This window comes from Aquarana catesbeiana, linkage group LG06 (assembly GCF_042186555.1).
Source record: "Aquarana catesbeiana isolate 2022-GZ linkage group LG06, ASM4218655v1, whole genome shotgun sequence".
NCBI lineage: Eukaryota > Metazoa > Chordata > Amphibia > Anura > Ranidae > Aquarana > Aquarana catesbeiana.
Window position 1 is genome coordinate 60116159 of NC_133329.1, and position 23216 is coordinate 60139374.

The 23216-nt window shown below is 45.2% G+C and overlaps 1 protein-coding gene across 1 annotated transcript in view; it reads left to right on the plus strand.

Moving 5' to 3' along the window:
- Positions 1–23216, plus strand: part of LOC141147606 (uncharacterized) — a 67160-nt gene that overhangs the window by 34996 nt on the left and 8948 nt on the right. The window contains exons 5-7 of the mRNA XM_073634838.1: positions 524–634; positions 5608–5708; positions 8623–8760. Of these exons, the coding sequence (XP_073490939.1) occupies positions 524–634; positions 5608–5708; positions 8623–8760 (350 nt within the window). The remainder of the gene's footprint in view (positions 1–523; positions 635–5607; positions 5709–8622; positions 8761–23216) is intronic.

A 23216-nucleotide genomic window follows, 5' to 3' on the forward strand; every position in this document is an offset into this window, starting at 1 on the left:
TGGGATCCATTACAGGTCCCAGGTGACTGAGCGGCCAATCACGGCGCGTGGCGCCGCTCGCGCATGCGCAGTGGGTGCCCGGCTGTGAAGCCACAGCCCGGCGCCCACAGCTGAAATGCCGGCACCGACGAGCGGAGGGGGGGGACGAGCGGGGCTTCGATCCCCCGCATCGCTGGACCCAGGGACAGGTAAGTGTCCAATTAAAAGTCAGCAGCTGCAGTATTTGTAGCTGCTGACTTTTAATTTTTTTTTTTTTTTTTTTTGACGGCTCCCCTGGGTGGAACTCCTCTTTAACTCTAAACCTCTCTAACCTTTTAGCGCACACCTAAGTAGGTGGGCGCTACATCTATATGCTAGAATATACACTTTAAATTTTTATATATATATATATATATATATATATATATATATATATATATATATATATATATAATATATATATATATATATATATATATATATAATATAAAATCAGTATTTCATCAGTTTTGCTGATATATTAATGTAGATGTCACCATTTCAGGTCGATCGGGTCTTAAAGCCAGGAGGTTGTCTTGCTTTCTTCACCTACTTGACCAATGCGGAAGTTCACTACAAGGACCGCTCAGAACAGATGAATGAGGTCCTTGCAGAGGTAAGTACTGAATATCTTTGTGTTTTCAGTGTCCCTTGTCTTACATACTGCCTTGTCTGAGATATCGCTGTTGTATTTGTGAGTGATAAGTAAGCCTGGCATGATATAAAATCCAGTATAAAGAGTTTGGAAGCAGTCACCTGCACCCCCCTTTCTTCACTGTGCCGAGCACTCTGGGGGCTTCCAGGTCTGGGGCGCTCAATATGCAAATACTGACTGATTCCAAAGTCAGAGCTTTGCCCCTCCCACTCCATGTACAATATTTGTCTTTCCATTGGTAGGAAAGTAGCAGTGCATTGTACTGGGGGTGTACTGGTAGACTTTGTATGAATTCCAAGCTCCTGGGAGTTCAGGGGCCCCTCAGTATGAATATAATATATGTTGGTACCTTGTGTGATCTGATTTTAAAAACTTTTATCAGCTTCAGTAATTCTGTGTGTTAAGAGGTTTGCTTTAAATACAATATTAATCAGGAGGTACTTGTAAATTATTCATTTTTTTAACTTACTGAGAGTCCAGTGTTGACTCCAAATAGATTACACATTGCACAGTATGCATTCAAGTATTACTAAACCCAGGACCCTGCATTCACTATATCTGGTCTCCCACAGTACACAGAACATGGAAATGGAATCGTTTTAGTAAATATAAACTGCTAAATGCCTTTTCTCATCAGCAGTATATAGCAGTCTTATGATGACTTCTATAAGTGTCTGGTTAAAGCTTGTAGGTGGAGTTTTCATTCTCCTCTGACTGTCCTATGAGGCTGCAGGACCCCTGACCCTCTGCCTGGACAGTGCTGATTGGCCCTGTGCTCATCACATGCACACTTCCACAAAAAACTCTCTAGCAATACACACCAAACTGAGCATGTGCAGAGTGTCTCCAAGGCTCTGTTCTATCAGGAGATGGACTGGGGACAGTGGAAGAAGGGGAGGATCAGAGAAGACAGGATCAAACAGTCTTTTTACACAATGCGGAGGATTAACCCCTTAGGTTCCACAGTGAACATAACAAGCATGCTTCTGCATATAAAGACTGATTTTACTGTGCTGGGTTTAGTAAAACTTTAAATAAATCAGCTTTAGGGTTGATTTATTAAAGGCAAATAGACTGTGCAGTTTGCAAGTGCATTTGCTTCAGAGCTTAGTAAATGAGCGGAAGCTCTTCTGACTTCTATCATCCAATTATGTGCAAGCAAAAACTTTTTTTTTTTCCTTGCATGTGATTGGTTATTCTTTGCAAAGTGAAGTTTCACCTCTTTTACTAAACTCTGGAGCAACTGCACTTGCAAAGTGCACAGTCTGTTTGCCTTCAGTAAATCGACCCCATTAATGCTTAAAACCCAACTCCAAGAATAGAAAGGAGCCCAGTCAGGGATGGACTGGGACAAAAATTTGGCCCTGGACTTCATCCAGACCAGCCCACTTTAATTGAAAAAATGCTGCCCCCCCAAAAAAAACCATGCCCACCAAAAGGCCCGCACATCCATTATTGTATATCATGAGGGGGTGGGAGTGAGACAGAGGGGGGGGGGGGGGCTGAGACAGACCACATAGCACTGTCCCTATCTGCAGTCCCTCTGCAGGCTCTGTTTGCAGACAGGTATGTGTAGGATGCCGGGTAGCGCAGAGTCTCCCTCTTGATCCAGGGGTGCCCTCACTGCTCTGCTCCTGCCAGTGGCTCCTTGGCAACCTCCGCCTCCTGCCTGCCCTCTTCCTACGAGCCCCCCAGTCAGCCTGTCCTCCGGCCGAGACAGAGGGGGGGGCTGAGACAGACCACATAGCACTGTCCCTATCTGCAGTCCCTCTGCAGGCTCTGTTTGCAGACAGGTATGTGTAGGATGCCGGGTAGCGCAGAGTCTCCCTTTTGATCCAGGGGTGCCCTCACTGCTCTGCTCCTTCCAGTGGCTCCTTGGCAGCCTCCGCCTCCTGCCTGCCCTCTTCCTCCGGGCCCCCCAGTCAGCCTGTCCTCCGGCCCGTGCCGCACTGTTCTTGGAGCAGGGAGGAGGTGGAGGAATCGAGGTTCTGGGAGCGCCGGGGTGGCCACGCCCGCTCCTGTTCGCCTCTTCGGTGGTCAGGGCGGGGGTGGAGCTCTTCTCCCTCCTGGGCTCTCACATATAACTGCCCTCCTCGCTGGCCACCTTCCCCGAATCCCCACCGCTGTCTGCTCCCGCTGCTGCCGAACTATGCATAAAAACCGGCCCACTGAACCATCGGCTCACCGGGAAACTCCCTGTAGTCCTAAAGGCCAGTACATGTCTGAGCCCAGTCAGTCTTTACCTGCTTACCAACCAGGAGCCATCATTATACTGTGGCAGGTTGGCTCTCCTGGGCGAATGACCATAGCTGTATGTGGGCCTCTTTAAGAGCTCTAGAGGACGTGACGCCGAAGCCGATTTGCGTGGCCGGCGGTTGCGATGTTCGCTGGCCACCCGTGATCGTTCCTCACAGAGCCAGACATATCCCCGTTCTGACAGGGGAGTAGAGAGAGATCTGCTGTTCCTAGTGTTCAGGAACAGCGATCTCTCTCCTCCTCTCCCTCTCTCCTAGTCAGTCCCATCCTCCCACAGTTAGAAACACCTCCCTAGGGAACATTTAACCCCTTGATCGCCCCCTAGTTTTAACCCCTTCCCTGCCAGTGACATTTATAGAGTAATCAGTGGCTATTTTTAGCTCCAATTGCTGTATAAATGTCAATGGTCCCAATAAAAAGTGTCCGATCTGTCTGCCACAATGTCCCAGTCCTGCTAAAAATCGCAGATCACCGCCATTTAGTAGTAAAAAAAAAATAATAATAAAAATGACATAAATCTATCCACTATTTTGTACACGCTATAACTTTTGTGCAAACCAATCAATATACGCTTAATATACGCTTTTTTTTTTTTTTAATAAATAGCGCAGAAAATACCGCAGAGGTGATCAAATACCACCAAACGAAAGCTTTATTTGTGGGGAAAAAGATGTCAATTTTGTTTGGGTACAGCGTCACACGACCGCGCAGTTAAAGCGATGCAGTGCCGTATCACAAAAAAAGGCCTGGTCATTAAGGGGGCAAATCCTTCCGGGGCTGAAGTGGTTAAAAAGCAGCTCTGTCTGCAAAGATTGCCAACTACAGGTCCCTGTACCCCGCAGTAATCTAATCCTACAACTAGATGTCCTCAGTCTTCTGGAGTGAGATGAATTGAAATGCATGGCACATACCATATTCATTTTGTTACTTATTTAACCACTATTACACGCAAACTGTGAGTATTATTTTGGGGTTAGCAAAGTTTCTCAATGACCTAAAAAAAAAAAAAAAAAATATTGGTCGCCGGACTCCCGCTTTAAGCAGAAAAAGCAGGCATAGTCCGAGTAGAAAAGCCTGTCTCCTGGTAGCAGAGAAGAACCCTTGCCCTCTGTGTAGCAGCAGTGGTCTCTCTGCAGAGGTTGGGCACCTGACTTGCTGAGTCAGAGCCAGTGGCGGCCCATCCATAAGGGGCACAAGGGCGCCGCCCCCCTAATGAATGTGTACGGCCCCTAATCTACATACAGGGCACCGGACGCATGGATTTCAATCAGGGTTTTGTGTTTTTTTTAGCACATGATTAGAGACTGAGGCTCTAATTGGCTTAAAAAAAGGGTGGGCTCGGGGCGCAGAGCACTGCACCCCAAGCCCACCCAGTTGTGTGACCATAGCGAATTAATATTCCCAGATGTGGCAATCTTACAATCTACCCCAGTCAAAGAGTAGGGACATCAGGTCAGAGAAAAATTAAGCCATGTATGTGTAGGCATAGGCAGCAGTGGTGGTGGCTCATAAGGGGTGCAGGGGTGCCGCCCCGCAATCCATGCGTCCGGCCCCTAATCTCCATGCAGGGCGCCGGACTCATGGATTCAAAAAGGGTGGGCCCAGGGTGGAGAGCATTGCACTCCGAGCCCACCCACTTGTGTGACATTAGCAAATGAATATTCGCTAATGTCTTCCTGATTCTCCTCCCGTGCAATCAGAAAGCAGGTCCTGAGACCCAATTGGCTGAGAGGAGAATCGATCGTATTGGCCGCTGAGGAGCAGGAGATGCCGAGCAGGAGACGCCGGCCCACAACCTAAAAGCAGTTTGCTGATCGAATGGGGGCGGGGGTTTGACAGGCCGTCCGGGGGGGGTGGCGAGTGGTTTGTTTGCTGTCCCCCCCCTAAATGGAGTACCATCCGCCACTGGTTAGAGCCATGGCTTTCCAATCAGCAGGGCACAGGAGCTTTACTGATTGCAGAGCTGTGGGTCTGACTTAACTGGGGCCAAGTCGGACCGAGAGAGAGAGAGACCACTGCTTCCACACAGAGCAAAGGTTCATCTTTTCAGCTGCTGGCAGGGGACAGGCTTTTCTATTCAGACTGTGGCTGCTTTCTAAAGGAAAAGGAAGTGTAAGACTTTGCACACCTTTTTATTTGGATACACCTGGTAGGTATCTAGCCGGTTTAAACTGGAGGTTTAGTTGGGTTTTAATGTGGAGCCTCCTTTTAAATGCAGGTCAATCATTAAATAATTATTAAGAGCCCTTGCACACTGGGGCGGGGGCGGCGTCGGCGGTAAAACGCCGCTATTATTAGGTTTTACCCCCCCGCTAGCGGCCGAGAAGGGGTTAAATACCACGGCAAAGCGCCTCTGCAGAGGCGCATTGCCGGCGGTATAGCCGCGCTGTCCCATTGATTTCAATGGGCAGGAGCGGTAAAGGAGCGGTATACACACCGCTCCTTCACCGCTCCGAAGATGCTGCTGGCAGGACTTTTTTTACCGTCCTGCCAGCGCATCGCTCCAGTGTGAAAGCCCTCACATTGGAATGGCAGCAGCGGCACTTTCGGGGCGGTTTGCAGGCGCTATTATTAGCGCAATAGCGCCTGCAAACCGCCCCAGTGTGCAAGGGCTCTTATTGAAAAATATCTCCATTTGTCTCCATGTGTAAAGACACAAAAATGTCACTTATTTTCAGGTGATGAATATTCTGGCCCCATATCAAAGTGAGAAGATTAACAATATGAAGACTGCATACAAAGAAATGTATGAAGCCATCCCTTACCCCGACAAAAGAAGGTCCGACTACTTTTATATATTAATCATCTGATATGTGGTAACCTCTGGTCACCGGCTCCCCCGGCCATTTAAGGGGTTCTGAATTTACTGCCAAATCTTTTCAGAAATAGCTTAAAGGGTTAATTTTAATCTTTTCTTTTAAGGAATAGAACAATATAATCTGATGATTTACAGCTTTCTTTTGCTATTTAATTTTAAATAATTATTTTACAAACAAACACATAACTGTGTGTGCGCAATGCACTGGATGTATAGAACTCTCAACTTTAATCTTCCATTTCATGTCTCTCTCTAACAGAAAGTCTACAGATCCAGCACTGCTTCCTCCTCCACTATCTGACAAGACATACATATAATTGAAAAGATAAAGGGGCTTGGAACACTCAACAAGCTCATGCGGAAGCTCCCCTTCCTCGGGACATTTTGACAAGCTTGTACCTTACTGAAATGTCAAAATAGACTTTTGATCCCCTTTCAAGCTTTGGGAGTGTCACCTTATCTTTTTGGATTATAAGTATCTTATGTTCTGTTGAGCAACGGGGTCCATTTTCTCTGGGATACGTCTGCAGAAACAACCACTGGGTTATACACCAGCACCTTATATACAGAATTCTGAGCCAGCATTGCTTCCTCCTCCACTATCTACCTAGCAGTGGCGGCTGGTGCTCAATTTTGTTTTTTGGGGGGGGTTTGGGGTTGGGTGTGTTATGCTTGCGTCTATCTAGCAAGGTTACTTTGCAGTATAAACAAGGATACTGAGACCTCTGCAGTGTACAAATGTGCTTTTACTGAACAAAAATTCTGTACATACAAAACTATCACAATATTAGGAACACATATCAAGACGGACAGATATATCAAGCAAGATGCTTAGCAAATAAGCAGAAACTATGGTCTGTAAACAGTAGAAATATGCTTAAAAGTTACTTAACTCCGGTTACTGTGTGTTCATGAACTCCATTGACAACTAGGACTCAGTTTTCCAAAGCAATTGCTGTGGAGATCAGGTATCTTCTTCTTCAATGGCTTCTGGCTGGTTACAGATTTTTCCTCTTTGGTCTTAAGGCATGATGAGAGTTTTGTGCAGCTTATCCCTGACAACAATTTTATATGTCAGGTTGTTTACCATAACAACTGAATAACAGAAAAACATCTCTGTAGCTTTCAATTAGAGAGGCACTCTCAAATTCTACCTCAAGGTGGCACTCTGGTATCATACATGCCATAGGTTTATCTAGAGCAGGCTTTCTCAACCTTTTAAACCTAGAGGAACCCCCAAAAATAATTTTCATGTCTTGAGGAGCCCTTACTAAAACCAATTTATCAGGGCTCAAAAGGGACAATGCCCATTTTATTCGTGATTAATAGGAAGAAGGCCCCCCTTAAAGTGGTGCTCAGAATGCCACCCTTTAAGACAGCTAAAAAGATATTTGGTGTCATGCTGCTGGCTTTGCTAAATGGTGCTGAACCTTGAATCCTGTAGGCTATGGAACCCTGGTTGAGAATGGCTGATCTAGAGAGACAATAGACTGCTGAAACTGTCAACTGAAATGTAACAATTGTATCTAAGTTCCCATTGTTTGAGGACAGCCTGTGTACTTGTTACCAAAGGATTAGTTTGAGAAGCATCCACTCAAACCCAACCTGATTTCTGTTAAAACTAATCTGATGGAGAAAATCATTAATTTAATATATATACACACAACACAGGGGGTGGCAAACAAATCTGGCTCCCTCGCTAAACCCAAACAACCCCACCCCGCCCCTGCCATCGTTTGATCGATTGCCCGTTCCGCCCCGCACTTACCCCATTCAAGTTGTGGCTTTGGCGGCTTCCCCCCTGCATGCCCTGTCGATTCCCAGTGGTCGCTTCTCCTCCCGGCCAATCGGGTCTCAGGACCCGCTACCTGATTGCCCGGGAGGAGCAGCAGGAATACATTAGCGAATATTCATTTGCTAATGTCACACAAGTGGGTGGGCTCGGAGTGCAATGCTCTCCACTCTGGGCCCACCCTTTTTGAATCCATTTAGAGCCTCGGGCTCTAATCATGTGCTTAAAAAAAACAAACAATGCAATCCATGAGTCCGGCGCCCTGCATGGAGATTAGGGGCCGGACGCATGGATTGGGGGGGCGGCACCCCTGCACCCCTTATGAGCCACCACCACTGCTGGCTATGCATACACATACATGGCTTAATTTTTCTCTGACCTGATGTCCCTACTCTTTGACTGGGGTAGATTGTAAGATTGCCACATCTGGGATCTCATTTTTAATTTGAAGCCCAACTCCAGGAAACGTAAAAATGATCCCTTGCAGGAAGGCTGCTCCCACATTACAAGGGTTAGTTGCTTCTTTAGGTCTAGGGAACAAAAAAAGCTTTATATACTCAATCCTTCATGCTACTAGGCCTGTCCTCAGGGTCTTCTACATCACACTCCAGCATTCTAAGGTCCTGACATTATCAAGGCTGATATGGGGTCCATAGCCTTACATTGGGCATGATAATGACAAGGGACAGCCAACTACTAGAGCACAGGGGAGTGCCATCTGCCAGGGAGTGGAGGATCAGGTAAGGAGAAATGCTGTTTCTCTCCCCTAGAATAAGTGAGCAGTCAATGTTGCAGTGCAGTGCAGGCTCAGCCCCACTGCAAGGGAGGATTTTCACATTTCCTGGAGTCGGGCTTTAATGTATTATTAACATACAGTATACTTTCTATGTGCTGCAGAAGCTGCAATTAGTCATCAGGCTTGTATGTATTGGTATTATCTGTATTATTCATCCTTGTTTATGTCACTTGTACAGCGCCACAGCACAGGAGCCTACTATATAAATAACTGATAATAGGAATGTAAAGATTGCATTTTTTTTCTATAACCTCTTCATTAACTGACATTACTATTTGCCTTTGCAGGATCGAAAACATTGGGACCAAGATCCGAGTGCCATTGTCAAGTCTGATGGGTGTTCTTTCTTCCTTATCTGCGTTCCAGATCTATCTTAGGACTGAGCCTGAAAAAGCAAAGGAAATGCTAAAAACAGCAGAGGAAAGGTGAGAATGTAGAAGAATGGGACAGGAAACAGAGGACAAGAAAAGTATAAATTGTGCAGCAGTGTTGTCACCCTGAGGACAAGGTGATCATAGAAGGACATGAAGATTTAAATAGTCTTTAATATAGGTGTGCACACGGACAACGCTGTATCTTGGCCTAGGCCGACTACTTCCATTATGCGGGTGGCCGGCATTCTGAAACTGTGGGGGGGCGCCACTTCTAATTTTGACTGTCCTATCATCCTGGACCACAAACCTTCCTCACTGTGCTATATGTTTTCTGCTGCACCATTGGCATGGTTTTATCTTCTTAGTCCTCTCCATAAAATTATCAGAAATGTTGTGCTTAAAGTAGAACTATAGGCAACACTCTTTTTTCATTTTGGATAGAGTAAGGGAGGGTTATAGCCCCTGTCAGTTTATTTTTTACCATCCCTGTCCCATTGTGCAGATGTGCCTGTTTGGCTATGGGGCAGGAAGTGAAGGGAAATCTATGCAAATTAAGGGAATCCATTGCCCCCCCCCCACACACACACACCAGGCCCTCAGACCTAGTGTCCCCACTCGAAAATTTCAGGGCAGGTCTTAAACAGCAAGGGGTGTGGCCTTGACAGGAATGGGTGGGTCATATTTAAATTAAGGGGTACACGAGTTTAGTCAGGCCTAGGGCAGCACAAAACCTAAATACACTACTGCGCACGGGGTGTGCCTGGGCACATACTAATCACCTTGTGCGCCAGGGCTTTTTCTCATGCGGAACACGGCTCCATCCCAGTGCACACATTCTCCAGGCACACTGGTAATTAGATAAAAACAGAGGGCACACTGGCCTAGTGCATTATCCAACAACAATTTTTGTGATTATAAAATATACAGTATCTCACAAAAGTGAGTACACCCATCACATTTTTGTAAATATTTTATTATATCTTTTCATGTGACAACACTGAAGAAATGACACTTTGCTACAATGTAAAGTAGTGAGTGTACAGCTTGTAAAACAGTGTAAATTTGCTGTCCCCTCAAAATAACTCAACACACAGCCATTAATGTCTAAACCGCTGACAACAAAAGTGAGTAAACCCCTAAGTGAAAATGTCCATATTGGGCCCAAAGTGTCAATATTTTGTGTGGCCACCATTATTTTCCAGCACTGCCTTAACCCTCTTGGGCATTGAGTTCACCAGAGCTTCACAGGTTGCCACTGGAGTCCTCTTCCACTCCTCCATGATGACATCACGGAGCTGGTGGATGTTGGAGACCTTGTGCTCCTCCTCCTTCCGTTTGCAGATGCCCCACAGATGCTCAATAGGGTTTAGATCTGGAGACATGCTTGGCCAGTCCATCACCTGCACCCTCCGCTTCTTTAGCAAGACAGTGGTTGTCTTGGAGGTGTGTTTGGGGTCATTATCATGTTGGAATACTGTCCTGCGGCCCAGTCTTTGAAGGGAGGGGATCATGCTCTGCTTCAGTATGTCACAGTACATGTTGGCATTCATGGTTCCCTCAATGAACTGTAGCTCCCCAGTGACGGCAGCACTCATGCAGCCCCAGACCATGACACTCCCACCACCATGCTTGACTGTAGGCAAGACACACTTGTCTTCCTAACCCGGTTGCCACCACACACACTTGACACCATCTGAACCAAATAAGTTTATCTTGTTCTCATCAGACCACAGGACATGATTCCAGTAATCCATGTCCTTAGTCTTCTTCTTGTCTTCAGAAAACTGTTTGCGCGATTTCTTGTGCATAATCATTTTCTGGGACGACCATGCAGACCAATTTGATGCAGTGTGCGGCATATGGTCTAAACACTGACAGGCTAATCCCCCACCCCTTCAACCTCTGCAGCACTCATACATCTATTTCCCAAAGACATCATCTAGATATGACGCTGAGAACGTGCACTCAACTTCTTTTGTCGACCATGGCGAGGCCTGTTCTGAGTGGAACCTGTCCTGTTAAACTGCTGTATGGTCTTGGCCACCATGCTGCAGCTCAGTTTCAGGGTCTAGGAAATCTTCTTATAGCCTAGGCCATCTTTATGTAGAGCAATAATTCTTTTCAGATCCTCAGAGTTCTTTGCCATGAGGTGCCATGTTTAATTTCCAATGACCTGTATGTGAGAGTGAGAGCGATAACACCAAATTTAACACACCTGCTCCCCATTCACAGCTGAGCCTTGTACCATTTATGAGTCACATGACACCAAAGAGGGAAAATGCCTAATTGGGCCAAATTTGGACATATTCACTTAGGGGTGTACTCACTTTTGTTGCCAGCAATTTAAACATTAATGGCTGTGTGTTGAGTTATTTTGAGGGGACAGCAAATGTACACTGTTATACAAGCTGTACACTCACTACTTTACATAGAAAAAGTGTAGCAAAGTGTCATTCCTTTAGTGTTGTCACATGAAACGATTTAATAAAATATTTACAAAAATGTGAGGGGTGTACTCACTTTTGTGAGATACTGTAGCTGCTCACAAACATAGGAAGTAAAAGCGCTCATCCAGCCACTAAATGTGGCTACAATCTCCCAGCTTTGCTGAAGCCTCTAGCCCAAGGAGGACCTCACTAGGGTCCCTGCAGCAGATGCTTTTCAAAGTTATGTCCTTCGTCATCAGAGCCACACACGGCCCACACCTGCTTCTCATTGATGGGCTGATCATACAATTTTTAGCACCTGATCTAAGAAGAGCTCCCTGCAGCCCCCTTCCACGCCCCACATCACCACTGCAGCCGCTGCCTGTCTTCCCCGCCTTCTGACTCTGGGCACCATGCACGGGAGGGCACACAGCCATCCTCAGCACCCTCCTACCGAGAACTGTCATTAACCAGAAGGGGGGGCAGAAGGGGCACAGAGAGAGGACTAGGATACAAACCAATAGGGGGGATCCTGTGATAGGGACCACAGGGTGGATCCTCTGCTAGGACTGTGATAAGGACCAGTGGTGTATTTAGGATTTGTGCTACCCTAGGCCTGACTAAACTCATGCACCCCCTGATTTAAATATGACCCACCCTTCCTGTCAAGGCCACACCCCTTCCTATTAAAGACACGCCCTTTCATCTGTAAACCACACCCCTTCCTCTTTCAATTGATGGGCACAGTGGCTGCGTTTGATGGTACAGTGGTGGCGATTGATGGGTACAGTGGCTGCGTTTGATGGTACAGTGCTGGCAATTGATGGGCACAGTGGCTGCGTTTGATGGCACAGTGGCTGAATTTAATGGGCACAGTAGCAACAATTGATGGGCACAGTGGCTGCGTTTGATGGGCACAGTGGCGGCAATTGATGGGCACAGTGGCTGCGTTTGATGACACAGTGGCTGCGTTTGATGGCACAGTGGCTGCATTTGATTGGAAAAGTGGCTGCGTTTGATGGGCACAGTGGCGGCAATTGATGGCACAGTGGCAGCAATTGATGGCACGGTGGCGACAATTGATGGCACAGTGGCTGCGTTTGATGGGCACAGTGGCTGCGTTAGGGCACAGTGGTGGCAATTAATGGGCACAGTGGTGGCAATTGATGGGTACAGTGGCGGCAATTGATGGGCACAGTGGCTGTGTTTGATGGCACAGTGGCTGCGTTTCTTGGGCACAGTGGTGGCAATTGATAGGCACACTGGCTGCGTTTGATGGGCACAGTGGCTGCATTACTAAAGCTGCCTGGGTATACAAGTTTTTAAATTGGTCCTGACTCCTGGCTTGCTGTTTCACTCCATCTATATTATATAGATGGATTGAAACAGCGAGCCAGGAGTTAGGACCAATTTAAAAACCTGTATACCCAGGCAGCTTTAGTGTATATACATTCACTTGCTCTCATCAATTTGTACCTGAGGGTTCCCGCCGCTGCCCTCTCTCTCGCTCCTCCTCTGGTTACAGAGAGACCCATCCCGAGCTGGAGAGCATGCAGTGATGGTGTGCGGAGGTGGGTAGGCGGAGCATTAGGCTCCGGCTCCGCCTCCACCAGTTAAGTTATATGCAGTGCACCAGGTATGGCCATTGGCCAGTGACACTGAGTTAGTCATGGTCCGTTTTATGGGGGTGGCAGTCCCTCACCCCCCCCTCGGCCCAGTACGCGCCCATACTGCCAGTGCTGAGTGCCAATATATAGCAATGATATATAGCAAGGCAAGCCGGCCGCAGGAGGCTATATCTGAGCGGGACGTGGGGAGGACGGGTCGGCCTAGACCAAGACACTGATAAGGACCACAGGGGTGATGGATCCTCTAGTAGGACTGTGATAGGGACCACACAGGGGAACCTCTGGTAGGACTGTGATAGGGACCACACAGGGGAACCTCTGACAGGACTGTGATAGGGACCAGATGGAGGAACCTATGGTAGGGCTGCGATAGGGACCACAGGGGGTGAATCCCCTGCTAGGTCTGTGGTAGGGACAACAAGAGAGATCCTGTTCTAGGTCTGTTATAAGGACCACAGGGGGATCCTTTACTAGGTCTGTGATAGGGACCACAGGAGAGATCCTCTGCTACGACTGTGATAGGGACCACAGGAGAGATCCTCTGCTTCGACTGTGATAGGGACCACAGGGAGAATTCTCTGCTAGGACTGTGATAGGGACCACAGGGGGGATCCTCTGCTAGGGCTGTGATAGGGACCACAGGGGGGATCCTCTGCTAGGACTGTAATAGGGACCACAGGGGGATCCTCTGCTAGGACTGTAATAGGATTGACAGAGGAGACCCAGTGCTGGGACCCTGCTATGACTGACAGAGGATATCAAGTGCTGGGACTGACAGAGGGGATCCTGTGCTGCACACAAAGTGTTCCGGGTATACCAGAGCTTCTTTCCTGGCAGAACGCTGTTCTGGCACCTTTGTTGATGGACAATGACAGTGCGGCGAGTGGAGCTATTTTTCAGTTGGATCATATCACTGTGAGGTGCGTTATCCGATGCTGCCTCTGTAATTTTGGCCCATGGGCAGTGGCATACCAAGGGGGGAGGGAGTTGCGGGCCGCACCCAAGTGACACGCTTTGGCAGGGCCCAGGGCAACACTACTGCCCCAATGATCCCCTCCTCTCACATATGCAGGCTGTCTGAGTGGCTCTGAGCAGTCCCGGCTGTCTGACACAGCCGAGCAGAGTAAAGCCACCCCCCTCCTCTCTGTTTATGTGTATACAGGGGGAGGGGACCTGCTGTGCATGACCCATGCTGATCTGAGGTACTGAATGGGGGGTCTGTACTGAAGGGGAGGGCATCTGTGTAACCAGCAGGGGTTCCAGAAATGTTAGGGGGGGGTGTCTGTGTAACATGCAGGGGTCCAGAGGTGCAGGGTGCTGTGTAATGTAAAGGGGTCCTGAGGTCCAGGGTACTGTGTAATGTAAAGGGGTCCAGGGTGTTGTATAATGTAAAGGGGTGCAGGGTGCTGTGTAATGTAAAGGGGTGCAGGGTGCTGTGTAATGTAAAGGGGTGCAGGGTGCTGTGTAATGTAAAGGGGTCCAGAGGTGCAGGGTGCTGTGTAATGTACAGGGGCCCAGAGGTGCAGGGTGCTGTGTAATGTACAGGGGCCCAGAGGTGCACCTGTGGAGAGGGGTACACAGTAGTGACAAAGAGATATTGAAGGATGCAGAGGTATGCAGGGGGCACAGTGGGGTGTTTTTACATTTTAACGTGGGGGGGTGCCAGATATAGGATCCGCCTCAGGTGCCAAATTCCCTAGGTAAGCCCCTGCCCGCGGGGGGCTTCAGCCTCACTAGCAGCCCATAGTGGAGTGATATTCCCTAAATATTAGCTCTGCCTGCCCTCCATGTATCTCCTCTTTCATTGGACAGTTTCTTCTCTGTTTACCCACCCAAGGACATCTTGTAAATCTACAGAGGTGAGCAGAAAATTCTTAATCCTTTTTGTGTTAGACAACTTTGTGACCTGTTATTTAGACATGGTCTAGCATTGTAAAAGGCATGACGTTTTGTTTGAACTGCCCTTCACCATGGACATGCTGGAATATGTGGGGACTCACTCACATGTGCTTTGACTTCTGAAGAGCAATTCGCGTTTAGATCACTCTTCAGAGAGCATTTGAGTTGCAGTGAGGTGGCATTGCCACCACCCACTTTAACCCCTTAAACTCCACACTGCAAGCGATTGTTGGGTGCTTGCAGAGTACCACCATTCACTTGAATTGGGCCCCTTAGTACCAATTGAGCATCGTTTAAACACCACGGCCTACCTGAGTATTGTTGCTGACCATGTCCATCCCTTTATGACTACAGTGTCCCCATCTTCTGATGGCTCCTTCCAGCAGGATAATGCACCATGTCACAAAGCTCCAATCATCTCACCACTGGACAATGAGGTCACTGTACTCCAATGGCCTCCACACTCACCACATCTCATCCAATAGAGCATTTGGGATGTGGTGGAGATTGGCATCATTGGTGTGCAGCCGACAAATCTGCAGCAACTGTGTGATGCTATCATGTCACTATGGCGCAAAATCTCTGAGGAATGTTTCCAAAACCTTGTGGATCTATGCCACCAAGAATGAAGGCAAAAGGGGGTCCAACCCGGTACTAGCAAGGTGTACCTAATAGTGGCCAGTGAGTGTATGTGCTGTGTATAAATATATACACAGGCATGGGTGTTGCGCTTTAGGGTGCAAACCCTAATGCAATTGACTGCACATACCTATGGTCCTTAAGTAAGCAAAAAATTCAAATGAAAGCCCAAATCCAACTAACACCTTTAAAGTTGTTACAACAACAGTTGTGTTTTTTTATATATACAGTAAAACCTTGGATTGCGAGCATAATTCGTTCCGGAAACATGCTTGTAATCCAAAGCACTTGTATATCACAGCAAATTTCCCCATAAGAAATAATGGAAAGTTAAATGATTTGTTCCACAACCATTTATTCATAGGTCCTCCAGTTTATAGTCCATATAAAAAGATTATAGCAATGTGACCAGGTTGTGTAACCATAAAATGTCCATCCACAAATGGAAACCTCCACAAGGAGATTAGAAGCAAAGTCCAGCAGGAGCTATAGAGTATAAAAGAGAAGAGAGGCGTCTCTAATGCCTCGTACACACGATCGGACATTCCGACAACCAAATCAATGTTTTTTTTTCAAAGGATGTTGGCTAAAACTTGTCTTGCATACACACGGTCACACAAAGTTGGTCGGAAATTCAGAACGTCAAGAACGCGGTGACATACAACACATACGACGGCACTAGAAAAAGGAACTTCAATACCAAGTGCGCCACCCTTTGGGCTCCTTCCACTAATCTCATGTTGGTAGAAGTTCGGTGACAGACGATTCGTGCTTTTCAGCCTCGTGCTTTTCCGATCATTACTGCTCTTCAGTTTGCGCTTGTGGGTTCATATTTCTATTACGTATTTGATTCCCAGTGCGTTCTTGTCCGCTCGTTTCTGATTTTCAGCTCCGGCCTTTCTGTTTTTCAGTGCTTTCTGTTAGTTCGTTCTGACCAGCCGACCGTTTTGAAGCCATCAGGACCCTCACCCCCGACCAGAGAGTTTATAACTACCGTCTGACCAGAGCCAGAAGAGTGGTGGAGAGCATTTTCGGGATAATGGCCAGCCGGTTCCGCCTATTCCTTACGGCAATCAACATGGCGGAATATAAACTTAACCATATAATCCTTGCATGCTGCATTCTACACAACTATTTAAGGAGAAATTCAATGAACTATGTGGCCTCAGTTGTGCCTGAGGCCAGACTTCAAGAAGAAACCCTGATGGTGCTTGAAGCTGGCCGTCCTGGCTTGCCCCCCCCAAAGCGCCCGCAAAGTAAGACAGAAGTATGTTGAGTACTTTGCGGGTGGGAGGGCCATTGATATGCCAGAAACAGTTTAAGAAACATTTTTTCAACAATTTTTGAACTTAAACTGAAAGAAGATTTCCTTTGATTTACTGCCTGGGTTTCTTTTAGCTGTCACCTAGGTTCTCCAATGGGCTTTTCTTTTTGGACATTTTCTTCAATAGTACAAATGTAATTTATATGATACATGAGGTGACAATCTCTTATTCAGCAAACTATTATTATGTTGTGGGTCTGCTACACACACATTGTTGTTAATGTATGTAATGCATTACTGACAAAAATATTCATCATTTTTAGCACCATGAATTAATTTTGTGGAGTTATGAAAATGGCGTGATTGTGGCAAATTAGAAAGCACTGTGGGAGTTATTTACTAAAGGCAAATCCACTTTGCACTCCAACACTTAAAAGTGCACATGAAACTGCACTTGTAGTGCAAAGTGGATTTGTCTTTAGTAAATAACCCCCATTGTTACTGTAAACACCAACTTACTACAAAAATTGCTATTGAGAATTGAAAGAAGAAGCCACACATTGTTGAGTATAAAACATTTTACTCAAAGCACATTCACATGTGCGTTAGAAAAGGGTTTTTGTACGTCTTTGATGTATATATTTTTTTCACATTGTAAAGATCCTTTTTTTGGTTAAACAGGCATGTTTCAAAGCATAACATACACAATTTAGGAACTTACAAAGTTCAACTTTGATAAAGTGAAGGCAATATCAGACATTAGTATTTCCAAAATGTATTGATATTGCCTTCATCAGATGGGGGGATGTCACCCCTGTAAAAGCCAAATTTTGAAGATGCACACAAATTGGGACTTAAACTGGGGATTTTCCTCCTGATCCCATGCCTAATGTCAACATGTGCTAGCTCCCATCATGGGGGATCAATGGATGTGTTATGGGGGTGCAACCCCTTCCTCTCACCTAATTGAGTTGGGAAGAAGTAGTTGTACCCACAAAATGCATACATTGATATCCCCTGATGGCAGATAGCACATGTTGACACACTGTGTGCATCTTCAAAATTTGGCTTTTCAAATACTTTACAACTTTTTTTTTAAATTCAAAGATACACAATAAAAAGGTACAATTTGGTTGTTTTTTTATATTCTGCCTAAAACATCAATGATGTTCTTCATTTTTTTTGAACATCATTGATGTTTTCCTTTATATTTTCTAAATCACAATTGCACCCCATTCTCTCCCTGATGAGGATCTGGGCACTTTCACTGGTGAAATGAGATTCTTCTTCCACAACATCCACATCACCTAAAAGAAAAAAACATACCATGTATAATAAATATGCAGGCATCCATCTATTACCTGAAGCTGTGGTCTCAGACACTCACCCGTTGTGGTGACAATTTCGCCCACTTCATAAACCTCTCACTCCACGTCCTCTGCTTGTGGTGTGGAGATTTCCCCTTCTTTAGGAGGTGGGGGGTCCCTGGTGTCCTCAGATGTCCCGAGTCTTTTCTCCCCTATGTGAATAAAAAATAGGTATACTTAGCACACAGATATTGGAGGGCAGAAATAGGAATATGAAACATTGCTTGGAAGTGTTGTGCAATTGTCTGTTTTGGCAGGGTTCCAAGCTGAAGAACATTTTATTTCCTTTCTAAAGCTGAAATACTTCCCTTTTTTGTTAAAGTATCACACATCTAGAGACCCCTATAGTATCCACTGGAGCATCTGTGTGGGACACCCTAAAAAGTTTGTTCTGGTGTCCCACACTAGTGCTCCTGCATCCAGATGTGTAAACAGCTACTGAGTGTCCTCTCCCTACACTGAATTACGTTTACATTTCATTGTAGTTACAAACCCATCTAGACAATAAACTTATTTTAATACAAATAGGCATGAACAAATGTAGTTAAACTGTATCTACCAAAAACATCTTATTTAAAGTGGGCGAACGAACGATCTTTCCTACGACTGATTACTGTGCCCATGAACATGAAAGTAGCCATTTCAAAATGTACAACAGTACAGAAAAGCACATGGGGCAGCACGAATGTTAAAAAGAAGAATAGGAACAAAAATAAGAAAAGTTTCCTTTGGATCCTTGGATCGCCATACCCCAAAATTTCTGTGCAGACTCTTCACAACTTTAGGCACGATCTTGGCCTTTCTCACATTTGTGTTTGGGTAAGGTCCAGGCTTCCCGTCATAGTCAGCCCTCTTCAAGATGTCCACCTTCTCTACAAAGGACATATTTGAGGCCTTCAATCTCCTCCGGGATCGTGAGGTTCGGGGCTCCGGCCTTTCATCGTTGCTGCTCTCCTCTACATGCACCTATTGTCTCTCCGCCATGTGCTCTCCCACTGCGCCGAAAGAGAAGGGGCGGGGAATAGACTACAAAGAACGTCAGGGGTGGGCGGAGTTTCACGCATGCGCAGTGTATATAAAGCGTAACGCGTGTGCATCATACGTACGATCCGTGAGCAGAGGTCAAAGCAACGGAAGCGACGATCGTTATAACGAAGGTACAATTTTAAGTTGGTGCATCAGTGGCCTATACTGCTTATAGATTGAGGCCTATATTGGGTCAAGATTAGGAAAGTTTTGTCTGACATTAGGGTTTGTCTTGTGTTGTGTCTTGCAGAGAAAATGGATCTATTCAACGATGAGGACTTTATCCCCATATTCATTGATATGTACAGGGAGCTGCCCTGTCTGTGGCAGGTAAACCACCCGTTTTATAACAATAAACCAAAGACGAAGGCAGTGCTGGATCGATTACTGGAATTTGTGAAGCCTTTGATCCCCAATCCCTTATTTGAAGGCCCTAATTGGTGGCATGAGGAGCACTTATAATAGGGAGCGCAAGAAGGTCCAGGATTCCCTGACATCAGGAGCTGCAGCAGATGACATTTATGTACCCAGGCTGTGGTACTATGACAGACTGAATTTTCTGGCAGGCCAGACTGAACCCAGGCCAGCACTCTCCGGTCTTCCTTCAAGGCTTCCTCCCCCCCAGCTGAGGCTTACGATGACCAACCTGGGCCTTCCAGGCAGCAACATGTGGAGGAGCCCAGCTTGAGTCAGGTGTAGCATTCTTCAAAATATTTCTGTTTGTAAAATTATTGATGTTAAATATTAGACATGTGCAATTCGTTTCGTTTTGAATTCGTTTTTTAACTAATCTCGACAAATTCATTAATCCGTTTAATGAATTTTTCCGAATTTTCGTAAAATCGTGAATTTGAAAATTCGTACATTCGTAAATGCGTACATTCGTAAATTCGTCATTCGGAAATTCGTACATTCGGAAATTCAGAAATTCGTGAATTAGTAAATTAGTGAATTAGTGAATTTGTAAGTTTGTAAATTCGGAAATCTGAAATAATCATTAACTAATAACTTAACTATTACTAACTATTAAATTATAGGTATTGTAATTTCCTTTCAAATTTGGCTGTTAGTGAACGTAACACATACAAATTTTTCCGAAGTTACGAATTATCCAAATTAACGAATGCCGTATCCAAGCGGATGGAACGTAATGAATTAATAATAATAAATAACAATAATAATAATAAACACTTTTTATTATTATTATTTATTATTAATTTATTCCGTTCCATTTGTTTAGATGCAGCATTCGTTATTTCGGATAATTCGTAACTTCGGATAAATTCGTATTTGTTACGTTCACTAACAGCCAAATTTGAAAGGAAATTACAATACCTATAATTTAATAGTTAGTTACTATTTCAGATTTTCGAATTTTCGGGTTTATAGATTTTCACATTTCGAATTTACGAATGTACGAATGTGCGAATATACAAATTTACGAATGTACGAATTTACGAATGTATGAATTTACAAATGTACGAATGTGCGAATGTACGAATTTACGAGTGTACGAATGTACGAATTTACAAATGTATGAATTTACAAATGTGCAAATTTACGAATGTACGAATTTACGAATTGCATTCATAACGAATGACCCGAAAAACAAAAACAAAAATAAACGAATGAAACGAAAACGAACAAAGTTTTTGGCAGTGCACATGTCTATTAAATATATGTTAGTTTTGATAACTAATTTCTGATTTCACAAAGTGTTTTACATATCAATAGACAGTAGTGGCCACATGATTGGAACAAGAATGAAAAATGCTGGGGTCAGAATGATAGTCTTTTCTATTTACCGGTATTAACATTCAATTTGCAACAGTCATGAGCTGAAAATTGTGTGTGATTGATGAACCAAAAACTAAAACTATGTCCCTTTTTCCTACACAGGAAAGTCTCAGGCAGTAGGAGGACGTGGAAAGTGGCAGCCAGGAGGTGGCGGGGGTAAGTGGCAGTCAGGAGGTGTCCGGGCCCAGTAGCCTGCCCGAATCCCAAGTCCCTCCCCTCGGCCTTCCACAAAAAAGTGCCAGTAACCTGAAGGAGGCAGAAATTGGCCTATTTCTGAAGGCTACTGCGGCCCTCAGAACCCCCCCAGTGTTCAAGAGGACTATGCCTACATGACAGCCTGCAAAATGCTGGAATTGGAGGAGGGCCAACGCCTCTTATGTGAGAAAGTTATGTTACAAGCCCTAAATAAGGGGTTGAGTGGCGAACTCACAAGCCAAAGCCACGTTTGTGAGTTCAACCATGGTCCTCCTCCTCCTCCAGGTCCTCCTCCTCCTCCTCCACCTCCTGGCACAACTTCAAAACCAGAGCCACAGCCTGGAAGGAAGCGTCTAAGGAAGACAAGAGAGTGATGGCCTGGGTTCAGTCTGGTCTGGCAAAAGACGCAGGCTGTTGTATGTCCACAGCCTTGGGACAGATATGTCATCTGCTGCTGTTCCTGATCTCTTGTAGTCCTGGACTGGATTGTGCTCACTATTATATGGACTCCTCAGGCCACCAATTTTGACTGTATAATAATTGATGTGTGTCCTGGGGTACAAAGGCTTTGCAAATCTCAGCAGTTTCTCCAGCGTTGCCTTCCTCTTTATTTTGTTATGACCCAGAATAAATGGCTATTTATTTTTCACAAAAACTTGGCTATGTGTTTTAGTTCAAAAAGGACAGTTTGTTTGTGAGTAGGCAGGTACATTTCAAAAATACAAGGTCAAATTAACAAGGGACACCAACCAACCTCCTTGAGGGAAAAAAATACAATATAATAATGGTGTTGTGGTAACTTGACACACAAAACAAGAAATAATATTATGGAGAGCACTAGAAAAAAATGCAGATCTTGATAAAAAAAAAACAAAAAAAATAAAAAAAAAACATTATGATGAAGATGTGATGAAAAATGAATATTATTTATGAGATCACGAGAAATAATAAAGAAATCAGTTTGTGAGAACTCTGTGTGAATATGAGCAGCAAAACAACTTCATTCTTGTGGCTAAAGAAGAAGAAGAATGCATTATATTATGCTAGGCGCAAAATCTTACTGGTATGGAAACTAGCAGAGCCTCCTACTTTGGCATCATGGAGAAGGTCGGTGAACATGGTACTTCCCCTATATAGGTTGACATATGAAAGTAGGCAATGCCCAGGGAAGTTCGATAAAATCTGGTCCTCTTGGATAGACGCCTCTGGGGTCCCTGAGCCCCCTGATCCATAATTGGTATGCTGTGAAACTTATTGGAGGACATCCTATATCTCGTTGCCTACTCCTCTTGTGCTCGTCCCCTCTCGCCCCCCCTCCCTCTCTCTCGTTCCCCCCCCCCTCACCCCCCCCTCCTCTCCTCCCCCCCTCCCCCTTTCTCTCCTCCCCCTCCGTATCAGGCTGGATTGAAACTGGTTACTTACATAATTTTATCTACGATGGTATAATACTATAATGTAATAAGGGGTATTGTTCTGTGATATTTCTGTCATCTGTGTAACTGGAATATCTGATAAACAGAGACTATAGTTTGAAGGTAGATTTCACTGCTATTATCCTTTCTACTTTGATGGTACTAAATTATCTTGTAATGTGATGCTGATTTGTTCAATAAAAAATTTTCTGTTAAAAAAAAAGAAGAAGAAGAAGAAGAAAAATTGCAGCGTGACCAATGTGTTATCTCCATTACGAACGGTAGTTTTACCAGACCGAGCGCTTCTGTCTCGTAATTTATTCTGAGCATGCGTGGCACTTTGTGTGTCGAAATTGTGTACACACAATAGGAATTTACGCAAACGGATTTTGTTGTCGGAAAATTTGAGAACCAGATCTCAAATTTTGTGCGACGATAATTCCAATGGAAACTGTCCGATAGAGCCTACACACGGTCGGAATTTCTGACAAAAGGCTCCCATCGAACATTTTCAGTCGGAAAATCCGACTGTGTGTATGGGGCATTAGTGTAGCTATATGTTGCTAAATGTTGTGCCCTCATTAAATGTAACCATATTGCTACACTTAGGCCTCATGTACACTGCTGCTGGTAAACGGACGTTCAGAGGCAGTTGGCTGCTTTTTTCAGCTGCCCCTGAACTCGTCCAATGTTGTCTTATGTGTACATGTACACAGGTTCGTTTAATGGTTTTTAGGCAGTTGTGTTTATAGGCTTTTCTTTGAAGGCAAAAAAATTAGTTCAGTCGCCGTAAGTTTCCGACGTTTCAGACGCTAAATGCGGTACCGGCGTTTTGCCATGATTTAGTTTATAAG